This window comes from Trichosurus vulpecula, chromosome 3 (genome assembly GCF_011100635.1).
Source record: "Trichosurus vulpecula isolate mTriVul1 chromosome 3, mTriVul1.pri, whole genome shotgun sequence".
NCBI classification, from domain to species: domain Eukaryota; kingdom Metazoa; phylum Chordata; class Mammalia; order Diprotodontia; family Phalangeridae; genus Trichosurus; species Trichosurus vulpecula.
In genome coordinates, this window is record NC_050575.1 from 72,135,394 (window position 1) to 72,148,434 (window position 13,041).

Below are 13,041 nucleotides of genomic sequence, written 5' to 3' on the forward strand. Positions count from 1 at the left end.
TCTATTGCATCACCTAACTGACTCATCCCGATCATTCAGGTTCCTTCCTTTCAAATGATCTTCGTTTCCTCTCTCCTTCCCCAGATGTTCAATAAATTGCAAAGTATACCGATCTATTACTTTTTCTCAGTTTTTTACCACCTTTCTCCAGCCTTCATTTCATCTCACAATTACTATTGGAACAGCCTCTTCACTTTCTACCCTTAATCTTTCATGTACTCAGTACATCCCTCTCACACCAGCTTAGGTAATTTCCTTAATTTACCACTCTAGTCATATCACTTCTCTATACAAAAATCTTTGGACATTCTCTACCTACTACAAAATAGAGACTCTCTCGCAAGGCACTATAAGCCCTGCACAATGTGGCTTTGATCTGTCTGATCAATCTAACCTGACCCAAATTTCTTAGAAATTTCTGTCTCCAATTATTTTCTAATGCCTTCCAATCCCATCCTGTGTCTTGTTCGTTCCAGGCAAGAATGAGTATTGGTGGTAGGGGGGTTTGGGGGACAGTACGTAAACACGGCACTGCATTAAAATGCCTCCAAAGAAAAATGGAGAGAAAAGGGAAAAAAGTAAACATTTCTGAAAGTTTTATTTTTCTTCCTTAGGTCTAACAGAGAGAACTAAAGTTAAAAGGGGAAATTAAGGGATGAAGTCATTGATGAGGGCCACTCCTAAATGTTCAGAAGCCTGGGGAGAGTGGAGATCTATTTCCCTCATTCTTCTGCAATCTGGTTGCCATTTTAATTTCGTCCATCAGTAGCATGCTGCAGTTTCAAGTAACTTGCTGGGACAAAAAGGAGTTGGAACATCACCAGAAGGAGAATAGAAAAGGCAGCTGACATAGGATTAGCTGCTTATAGAAGATCTCATTTCTATGAGACTTCCCTGAATTTGGATCAGGCCCACACATAAAGATGTTCCTGATTATTTGTCACTGAATGAATAATTTAGGATTCAAAATCTTTTTCTACACCCTTTTCGGACTTTGCAATGAAAACATAAAATTACATTTATAAAACTGAGTTTAGCCATCAAAAATACTAATGTCGTTGATTTTCTTTTCTTCTTTGCACCAAGGGATGGTCTGACAAAGCTGCCTGGCAATAAAGCAGAATGGGGCTATTTAAAGAGTTACAGAGGTACTCTTAAAACGCACACACACACACACACACACACACACACACACACACACACACACAATCTGAATAAACAAAACAAAACAAAAATAAAACCTACCATATTGGTCTTTTTATCAGCCGGTCTTTCTTGGTTTGATCTATTATCTGACATGGTGGACTTGCCCTTAGTACATTTCCCACCAACTCAGCATATTGAAAAATTATCACCAAGAATAGGGATTATCGAAACCAGTGTTTGAATCACCTGACCTCCACTCTTCCAATAGTTCTAAAGTACCTCTCCCAAAGCTGAATCTAATCCCTATACTCAAAGCAGTGGTAGGTGAAAATATTGAGGTTGGCAGAAACTGTTCCACTTTTCTCACCTCCATTCCACCATAAATCTTGTTCAAGAAGACCCTCCTGACTTTTGACAATTTTATTACTCTCTGTTTGTTCTACTTGACTGAAAAAAGACACCAAACTCAAAATAGTGTGGAACTTTCATAAAATAATTCATCATACAGGGGACTGGATTTTAGTTTTAAATGATTTTTAAGGATTTCTTGTTAATATTAGAGTTCATCCATCTTAGACCCCTTCTCCTCTGATACTACCAGAGTGTTATATGTATCCACCCCCTCCCACCCAGGGTAGAAGATACCTTTTTCCCCTTTCCCTCTTCCCTAGTACCAACCTGTGGAGAAAACAACCTTCTTGGTGATCAGTTTGTAATCAACAATAGAGAACTGTGGTAATTCTATCTTTGTCACTCCTGTTACTGCATTATCATCTCCACGCCAGTAAAATTCAATGTCATCAGTCGTATAGCCATCTGTTAAAAGAAAACAATAAAGAAATATATTCTTAGTACATAATGTACTTCACTGACACTTCATGACAATGGGGGAAAAATCCAGTTAAGCTGCTAGGATAAGATATATGCAGTCATATTCCTTCTTAGTACAAATCATAAAATCTGGGGCCCTTTTGCCATGGGGTATTGTAACATCTGGCCATCAGCTTTCATGTGCCTACAGAAGTGTTTCTCAGTCCCAATTTTTGAAATTAGAAAACAAAACACAGCTGGCTTTGTTTCAGTTTGAAGAATAAATGTTTATTTGACAGTACTTCTCAGGTGTCCTATAATCAAATGAAAGGTAAAAATACCTTTTGTTTGGCTATATTTCTTATTTTGTTTTAAACTGTATTTGTGATTTGCTTGGTACAGGGAATTCTCAGTGAGGAACTCTCTACATTAGCAGTCCTCTCACACTCAGAATCTTAGAACAGAGGTTCTATCCCTGGAGGTCTGTGATTTTCAAAAATATTGATAACCTTATTTCAATAGAATTGGTTTCCTTTGTAGGCCTATGCATTTTATTTTATGCATTAACCTCAGAAAGGATTCGCCAGAGGGATCCATCACTCACACACACACACACACACACACACACACACACACACACACACCCCAAACAATTAAGACTTAGCGAAATGTCTGGAGCCACTGACAGGTTAAGTGGACTACTTGAGAGGTACAAGGATATAGTTGAGACCTGGTAGTGAAGCAAGTTCTTTCACATCAACTGTCTCTCTGAATGTTTATAACAACCCTGCAAAGTAGGTAGGATAGGCATTGCTCTTCTGCAGATGAAAACAAGGCACAGAGAGGTCCTAAGGGATTTGCTTAGTGTCTTTCAGTTGGTATCTGCTAGGAATCGAGTCCAGGATTTCTAACTACTGCCTCTAAGTTCTTTCTAGGGAGATAGAATGGTGCCATGGAAAGAATGCTAGACTTGGAGTCTGAAGACATCAGGTTCAAATCCAAGCTCTTCCATTTAGTACCTGTGGGACCTTGTGCAAGTCTCTCTCTCTCTGGGCCTCAGTTTTTTTTTCATCTATACAATAATGGGCTTGGAAACAGTGACACTGAAGGTCCCTTCCATCTCTAAACTAACAATCCTGGGAGCTTTACTGCCTCCCAGGTGAGTGTCCCACCTCCAAAAAGGACGGCAATCACTGTTTTGAGATCCAAGGAAACAGACAATAAATAGCTCATAAATCACATAATTGACAAAGTACTTTCCTTCATAATACCTCAATTAAAACTCTATTTTAATGTCTCATTGTGACACAATTCTGGGCCCTCAAAGATCATGGCAGTGGTGTACAAGCTCTGGTTGACGTTACCAATGAGAAGGGTTTTATGTCCGGCACCTAAGAATTAGCATAGTTCTGAGCACGTCGGGAGGGAGAAGCATTTTTTAAAGTGCCTTCTGTGAGTCAGGCTGTATGCTAAGTGCTTTACAAATATTATCTCATTTGATCTTCAGAACAACCCTTTGAGGTAGATGCTATTCTTATCCTAACTTGACAGTTGAGGAAATCGAGGCAGACAGAAGTTGTGTGATTTTCCCAGGGTCACACAGTTACTAAGTTTCTGAGACCACGTTTGAACTTTGGTCTTCTTTATTCCAGGCAGCTGGGTGTCACAGTGGATAGAGTGCTGGTCCTGGAAGACTACTCTTCCTGAGTTCAAACCTTGCCTCAGATACTTAACTAGCTTTGTGACCCAGGGCAAATCATTTAACTATGTTTGTCTCAGTTTCTTCATTTGTAAAATGAGTTGAAGAGGGAAATGGCAAACCACTCCAGTATCTCTGCCAAGAAAACCCCAAATGGGGTCACAAAGAGTTAGACATGACTGAGAAACGACTCAACAACAACTTTCTGATTCCAGGTCCAATGTTCTATGCACTGTGCTGACTAGTTGACTTAGCTAAATATCACAAGGCTTACTGTTACATATTGGCCACCAGGTCATTTATTTATTTGTCCGTCCACTTGTTTGTTTTGGTCATGGCAACTCATAAAATGTGCAAATATTGTTCAGGGATCTTCCAAATTATAAAAGTCCCCACAACAACAAAGTTAGATTGGTAATATGAGTATTATACATACATACATACACATACATTTACACACATAAATACATACATACATATATATCTATATACACAATTAAAGAACCATAAGATCTTAGCACTGGAATGTACCTTAGAGATCATCTAGCCCATGTATCTAATTTTACTGAGAAAGAAACCGAGGTTCAATTTGTAAGGTTCATAATAAGACTGGTAGAACTGGAATGAGAACTATACTGGGCTACTTATTTCTGAGATTCTTACATATTGATGATGAATATGTGAATAGAAAACTAAAATAAATTTACTAATTAAAGAACAGAAATGTTTGTAAAAATATCCAAATATTTTATATCATGCAGAAAAAACACCTGTATTTTATATTAATTTTTATATTTATGTTATTTTTTCCATTTTAGCTAGATGTTTAGTGTCATGAAGGCACAGCTTTTATATTAAACACTGAAAATAAATTCCTAGATAAATGAACTAAAGTTACTTCAGTATATACTTTTATTTGCTATTGATAAAAATTTTAGATAGTGATGAAAATTTAAGTTCAGAGACTTACGAAACCATTCTGTCACTTTAAAAAAAACTTGTTTGTGTGAGTGTATCTTTCATAATATATATACATTCATATCACTTCTAAGGTGACTTTGAAATGAAAGTACAATACCTCTACAAAGTAACTGGAAACTGAAGATAAAATACTTGAACATTATTCTGATGTCAAGGGTAATGGAAGCCCCATGGGCAATGAGCAACACTTCATGACTACTACTTATTCAACAGTCTTCTCTCTCCATCCTCAATTCATATTGGATCACCCAACTGTGGAATGTTGTACAAGGTAGGAAAACACCTGCTCCATCATCAATTCCAGAAGATGAGAGCTCAGCAATTCATAAAGGTACAAGGGGGGGTCAAGTTCAGAAGGCTATTTGACAGAGAAGATTAGTTTAACTCATATAACTCCATATTACTTTTCTCCTATAAATCTGTTCTGCAGCACCTATGAGTTTAGCATCCTCTAAAAATGAATGATGCTTTTAAAATTCTAAGGGAGGTGCCCTGGCTTTCAGTAGGATAATAGATGAGCTTTAATAATAATGGCAAAAGAGAAAAGTAATGTGATTTCTTAAAAAGGTTTGTCAGTGAGGACATACTTCATTTCCTCATTAACCTACTGCAATTTAAATACACCTCATATTTTATTCATGGGGTTCAAATACTGAGTCATTACATAGTTTTGAGTAATTTTATGTTATTACTGTTAGAGACTTCCCCCACATATTGAAATGGTTGGCATAAAGAAGAAAACTCCAATTGGAATACATATTTAATTAGTTACAGGAATGTTTTAAAGAAGCTGTTACATGTCTTTGATCAGTAAAGATAAAAATGGAAATGTACAAGCACAGTAACTATACAAGAAATTTAAGTTATACATCTTTCCTTAAACATTTGTATAAAAACCTATTATTTGAGACTAAAGGAGAAGAGATGTCATTTTGCTGAGGAATATAATTGGAAATGTTCAGTTCATTGTAATATTATCTTGTTATGTAACCAAAGCTTTTTTTTAAAAAGATACTTTTTTCCTGTACCATCTATAGTCATGTCTATCATTTCCTTTCTATTCAAAATTTATGCTATAGAAAATTCTTCAGCCTTTTTACATAGAGCTTAATACTGAAAAACAAATCAATCTGCACCAAAGTATTAAGCAAATGGGAGGGAGGAGAAATATAGCACTAGTATGGACATTGTTTCATTCAAGATTCTTCTGAACTTACGGTGGAAGGCTAAAGCCAGTTAGAATCAGTCCCAATGGTTAGCTATGCCCTATGGAACATATGAGACTTCATCAGGAAGTCTATATTCAAAAAGCTCTTGCTCTTCAGATGCCTTTAAAGACTGAAGAAAACCTAGATAAGGAAAAAGCTGCCTCCTATCTTCTTCAGCTAAGCAAATGTCTGTTTATAAGTATATAATAATTCCCATTTTTTCATATCTTAAGTAATACAATAGGAAGGGTATTTGGACTACTAAACTCCTGTATTTAAAAGATATAGAATGGATGGGGATACCATTAACAATGTAGTAGTGATATATATATATATATTGTTGCTCAATTATGCTTCTTCGGAAAACCAGTAATTTATACCCATTCTCTCCAGCATCACCTAGTCCAAACCTCTCATATGTTGTTTCTGCCTGAATAAAACTGTTTTCTTGAAAACTTATGGGAGTGAAAGCATATGTAATAACAACATAAAGATGAATGTGTAATGTAAAAGGAAAACAAAAACCAAACACTGAGATTAGGAGATTTGGGATCTGTCACAGAATCAGAATTTTTAGTTGATTGAGACCTCAGTAGCCAAGGCCAATGGATACCTGAAAGAAAAATATACTACAACACAATGAACATATTTGATTATCCAACTTCTGCTTGAAGACCTCCAAAGAGGTGGAACCCACCTCCTCTTATGGAAGCCCATTCTTCTTCTGGATATGTGTCATTGTTAGTAATCTTTCCTCCTGCCCCCCACCGCCCTTGACATCAAGCTTAAATAGATGCTAGGTAATTGCTGTGACATCTCAGTTATTTTCTATTGTTCATTCTAATCCTGTAGATGAATTGTCAGTCAACAATACTTTGCTGCCACATCGGTTACCTAGGGGTCCTGTTGCATGTTCTGCTACTTTATTTTATATTTCTAAAGCCGAGTCAAGATAAATCATGAGATATTGAGAACTAGATAAATTAATGTGAGTGATACGAGGGAAAGAAACCTCTGGCAATGATAAAGAGAAAAAAATGGGTTTGAGAAACTTACTTTAATGGATTGTCAACACAGAGTATATTAACCTGACTCTATTTAACTTCACTCATGTTATATGAGTGGGTAATCTGCCTAAATAAATGGATTTGATATTTAATAATAATAATAATAACCAGGATTTATATAGCATCTACTACATGCTAGGCACTGTGAAAATCACTTTATAAATACTATATCATTTGATCCTCGTAATAACCTTGGGAGGTAGATGCTATCATGATCCCCATTTTAAAGATGAAAAAAATAAGGTTGAATAACTTGCCCAAGCTAGTAAGTGTGAGGCCAAATTTGAATAAAAGTCTTCCTGATTCTAAGCCTTTTGCTCTGTCCTCTGTACCACTTAGTTGCTTCATATCTATAGATAGAACCAATAAGGATTTCAATCTAACTTTTAAGATTGCTTCAATACACAAAAAAATCATAGAGCCCACCAAAGGTCAAATAATGTTATCTATCTCCTTTTTTCAACATTCAAAAGAAGGTAATTGGCTGAATTCCAAATCCAATATTTTATAGTTAGGGAAACTCAGGATCAAAAGGAGGAAATGACTTGTACAAAGTCAACTATCTAGGTAGTGGCAGATTTGGAATTGGACCCCAAGTCTTTCAACTTCTTATCCTATATTCTTTTTAAAAAATTGTTGACAAGTTTGTTTTCATATCACCTACATTTCCCAATGTATCCCTTCTTCACCTCCCATACAGAGAGCTATATCTTATAAAAAAGGATAACAAAGGGGAAAAAAGAGTTCAACAAATTTAATAAACATGGCAAAAAATCTGAAATATGATTTCACACTCATCCTCCCACCTCTGAAAAGTCAGGGGAAATGCTTTTGCATGTCTTTTTATGGGGCCAAGGTTGGTGGCTGCAATTTCATAGTATTCAATTTCAATTGTTTTGTTGTAGTTGTTGTATATATTGTTTTCCTGATTTTGTTTACTTCACTTTGCATCAGTTCATACATCTCCTCACGCATCTCTGTATTCATAATTTCTTACAGTATAGTAATAGTACATTATATTCATGAACCACAATTTGTTGAGCCATTTTCTAGTCCATGGGCATCTCCTTTGTTTGTGTTTTGTTATTTTTTGCTACTACAAAATGTGTGCTATAAATATTTTTATTATATATGGGAACTTTATTTTTGTTTTCGACTTGCTTGGGGTCTATGTACAATAGTGGAATCTTGGGATCAAAGGCTCTGGACATTGTATCATTCTTTGCAAAATTCCAAATGGTTTCCAGAATGGTAGGATTAACTCAGGGCTGTCCAACCTTAGGTTTTTATTGAAACAATCGACAATATATTTTGATTTGCCATTTTAGTGAGAGCTCTGCCATACCTCAGCTTTGTTTACTAAAGCATTTATGTAAATTTCTATGCTTGTAGGCAGGCCACAAAAATTGCACTGAGGGCCGCATTTTGGACAGCCCCGGATTAATTCATAGATCTACCAATAATGTATTAGTGTTTCTATGACCCTTCCAACATTGACTATTCTCACTTTTTATCATCATTGCAAATTTGCTGGGTGAAGTTAATTCCCTAAATTGTTTTGACTTGCCTTTCTACCAGCATTAGTGATATGGAACATCCATTCATCTCCCTTATCCTTTCAATCCACTTCAACAAAGTGCATACCTACAGTGGGCAAAACACCATCCAGCTGTCAGGGATACAAAATTAGATAGGATCTAGACCTTGCTCTAAAGGAGAGTACGTGAAGGAGAAAGGGAAGGACACAAATATTTATGATATAGGGAAAGGTGATGTATTACAAAGGAGACATCTAAACAAACTATTCAGAGAATTCTGTAGAGGGAACTTTTATTTTCATCATTTGGAGGGTAAGGAAAGAAGGCTTTATTTAATGTCACTTTCAGCTTTTCAGATTGCTTGAGGTTACCAACTTCCAACTCTTTACTTCTGATTTGACAGGTAGAAGGTGCTGATTGTTATTCTAGTTGGGGGCACTGAGGGGATAATGCTTACTTAATTCAGAAACAGGGCAGGTTGCATATACTTAAGGGAGCTACCAAACTCACAAACAGGAGAGGAAGTAAGTGTTGGTCATTAGCTATTGCCCGTAATACTGGAAGAGGGAAAAGTCAGAAGCATAATGATAGTAATTAGTTTTCAAAAATTGTCCTGTGTGTTATCTTTAGTGCTTTTGATGGGGGCCACTGACTTAAAGTATACTGTTAATTTAAAGGTGAAAAAAACTGTTAGAAAGTCAGAGACCTTCTTGGAATGACTTTTCGAGAACTAATTGATCTTGGGAATCAATTATACACAAAATGAGCATACTCCTGATGATAGGTTTATGTTTATAAACTTAAGAGGTAGAGAATGCTTGTAATTCAAATGGAATGATATCCCCAGCAAGGCACTGATAAAGTCACATGAGAGTGTTTGCAACTTGGTTTGAGCATCCCTTGACGATCTTTTTCTTAGGTCTTCCTTATGGAGAGCCGGAGATCAATTAAGGATGTATTTGAATTTATAGCAATTGTTGGCAAGAGGACTTTCAAGGACCACCTTATTCCATAACGCGATGGTTTAAAAGAGCTAGGATTGAATGGATTATGGGGTTCCCTGAATGCTGTCCCACTTTTCCATTGCTATATAATGAGTAAAAAAAATTACCTTATATTTTGAATTGGGCTTAGGTAAATATATAGATCTATTTTCTTGAAAAATAGTTGAATTGTTATAAAATAGCTAATGCTACATTTAAAATACTGATCAATGCTTATGCAAATCTGCCCTTTTTTAAACTAATCATTACATTCTTGGCTTTGGGTGATTCTTTAAGGTTCCCTTTTCATCTGGAATGTACTTCATTTTTGTCTAAAATTTCACTGAAAACAGAATAATTACACAGAAAACACTATTTTAAAAATGCACATTTTTAAATAGAACCCCCCCCCCCCAGAGCTGGCTAAATTGAATGCTGGAAGCTAGATCAGGGAATCGTTACCTTCACTCAAAGTGAGAATAGAACATTAACACAATGATGGAAAGGCGGTAAGAGGCAAACAGAACCACTGAATGAACCACTTTCCTGCTAATGTAGCCCAGTTAGAACAATTCATTTGGCTTAGCTGGGAAGAAGGCCTTGTCCCATCATCAAAGCTAATCAGGCAAAACTGCAAGGTTAAACCACATTCCAATATATTGAAAGTAGAACTTCTTTTGTAGTACCAAAGGAATGGAAACAAAGTAGATATCCAGACTTGGGAATAGTTGGTCAAAGACATTTATGGTACATTAAAGTAATGGGATATTACTGGAAAGGTTTATGTGAACTGCTAAGGAGTAAAGTAAGCAGAGTCAAGAAAACAATAAAAAATAATATGACTACAATGTAACCAAGAAAGGACAGTATGTAAACTGACAGTGAATTAATTATCCAATCATCATCACTGTGGTACCAAGGAAAAAAAGATCCAGAACCCGGCAAGCAATTCACACTTTATCAAAGAAATATCCTCAATGACAGAACAAAGGGTGACAAGCATGCAGGGTAATGCCTTTTTTAATAAGTCAGAAAGTATAAATATGTAAGATTTTGCAAGGGGATTAATATTACCACCTTGTAACCATCATTGTACCATCACTGTCAGAACAAAGATTGAATCAAGGGAGAATAGGGAACTCTTACACCTCCTATGGGGAGACATAATCAATGCCAGAACAAAGGGTCAGGGCAGTGCCTTGGCAAATCCATTTCTTCAGTTTCTTTCCATCTCTATTTTCCTGTGTGACTCTTGATGAATGTCTGACAAAGGAGAGTTTTGCTATTCTCCACACTCACCCCAGGGAAGAACTCACATGGAGAAGTGGGATGAGGGAGTGACTAATAGTGCTAGGTTGTTATAATCCTTCAAGCTTGTTGCTTTTCAGTAAAAGTTTCATCCAGATTTAGCCATGTTTATACATTCCTGCCACTTACCTCTCACTTCTTTGCTGGAAAAAAAAAACTTTTCTTCTGTGACTTCAGCATTGCTTTCCTCAGTTAAGCCCAAGAAAACCATAAATAATACTACATCCCTCTCAGAGACACTGCAGAGGTTGCAAGTGCTCCATGGGCAAGACACTCATTGTCATCAATAAATGTCAGCAAAAGTAATGTGCACTGAATGCAGATCTATTGGGTATCAAGAAAGAGAGAACTGCAGTGTTTTGAGTGTGTTTGTGTGCTTATTCATACTTGCAGAAAATGTTCATAAGCAGCAATAAGAATTATATATCACTGACAAGAAAATATGACAAGATAATATGAGAGACATATTAATCAATAAGAAGTTATGAAATATTGTTAAGCACCATTAGGAATAGAAAAACCAAGACATGATCCCTGTTTTCAAGAGGTTCATTATGTGAGAAAAGAATAAAACTTGGATAACAACTAGAGAGCAACTAAAGAGTAGATAGATGAACAGCTAAATGTAGGTCTGACCAGGTTATCACCATCGCCCTACTCAATAAACTCCAGTGGTTCCCTATTATTTCTAGGATCGAATATAAGCTTCTCTTTCCTCCTCTGCCTCTGCCTGCCTCTCTCTCTCTCTGTATCTGTCTCTCTCTGTCTTTCTGTGTATCTCTCTGTCTCTGTCTCTCTCTGTTTCAGTCTCCGTCTCTCTCTTCCCCATCATTTAAAGCTCTCCTAAACAGGAGCCTTTCCTATCTTCCCAGTCTTCTTGCACTTTGCTCCCTTCTTTGCATTCCCTACTGGCTCACTCGCTATTCTTCATAGACAGCGTGTTCTGTCTGCTGTCTCCATGCTTTTGCACTAGCAGTCCCTACCTCTTTCCCTGATACCTCAAATGTTCTTCTCCCTCCCTCAGCCTCTTAGAATTCCTTCTTTCAAAACTCAGTTCAATGATACTCTATGTAGGTGAGTTTTTCCCATCTGACTCTGTCCCATTCTTCTTCCCATTCCCTGGTACCTTCTAAGTTTAACTTTCATCTAACCTGCATGTACCTACTTTTTAATATATATGTTGTCTCTTCCATTCAAATGTCAGTTCCTCGAGGCCAGAAACTTTATTTATTTATTCATTTTCTATCAACAGCTTAAAGACAGGAATCAGCATGAAATGTGTAGGGAACAACAAAGAAATGTGTTTGACCATAAAGAAGGCTCTGTTTCAGACCAGTGTGATCTTTTAACAAGAATTTGTTAACCATTCTATTATGTGACAGGCAGTATGTTTCGTGGTGTGAATACCAAGTAACAAATGAAATAACCCCCGCCACCATGGGATTTATATTCTCTAAGAGAGAGATGACAGGTACACCTATAAGTACATAAAAGATACATGAAATAAATGAACTATTTTTTTTACTGGAAAACTTTTTATTGTAGGTGGAGTGGGATAGCTGGACATAGTTTAGATGGTTCCAATTTTGTTGGCAACATCTAAAGCATCGTAATCCGGAGCAAGTCGGACATAGGCCTTCTTCTCTCCATCAGGCCGGATCAGCATGTTGACCTTGGCCCCGTCTGTGTCATACAGTTTCTTTACCACCTGCTTGTTGGCTTTGATGTCCACAACGAAGACTAGGGTGTTGCTGTCCTCAGTCTTCTTCATGGCAGACTCAGTGGTCAAGGGGAACTGAATGATGGCACAGTGATCCAGCTTGTTTCTCCGAGGGGCACTTTTCCAAGGGTATTTGGGCTGCCTTCAAAGTTTTAGTGTCTTGGGTGGCTGAAAGGTGGGGGATTTGGGATCTTCTTCTTTTTGTGGCTGTGGACACCCTTCAGCACCGCTTTCTTGGCCTTCAAGGCCTTGGACTTGGCTAGTGTCTTGGGGGGGAACAACGGCTTCCTTCTTTGCCTTTGGTGCCATCTTGGGGGAAAAGGCTAAATGAACTATTTTTAAGGGTGAGAGGAGTCTCCCTGAGGATCAGGGAAATCCTCATGTAGGAGCTGAGGTTTGGAGGAAATTAGGGATTCTAATAGAGTCAAATGGTACTAGATTATGGATGATATTTAGACTTGAACCTATAGGTACATGGCCGAGGGTCGACTGGGGTTGGAGGAAACAGGAAACTTTATATCTTCTCCTAAAATAACTTTTGATTTTAAGATCCATTGGGTTTATGAATGTACTATACTTCT

General features: G+C 37.0%; 1 protein-coding gene across 2 annotated transcripts in view; it reads right to left on the bottom strand.

The window, feature by feature from the left end:
* Positions 1-13,041, bottom strand: part of GABRB2 (gamma-aminobutyric acid type A receptor subunit beta2) — a 260,450-nt gene that overhangs the window by 40,626 nt on the left and 206,783 nt on the right. For both annotated transcript variants that reach the window (XM_036750858.1, XM_036750859.1), the window contains exon 6: positions 1,825-1,962. In XM_036750858.1, coding sequence (XP_036606753.1) covers positions 1,825-1,962 — 138 coding nt within the window. The remainder of the gene's footprint in view (positions 1-1,824; positions 1,963-13,041) is intronic.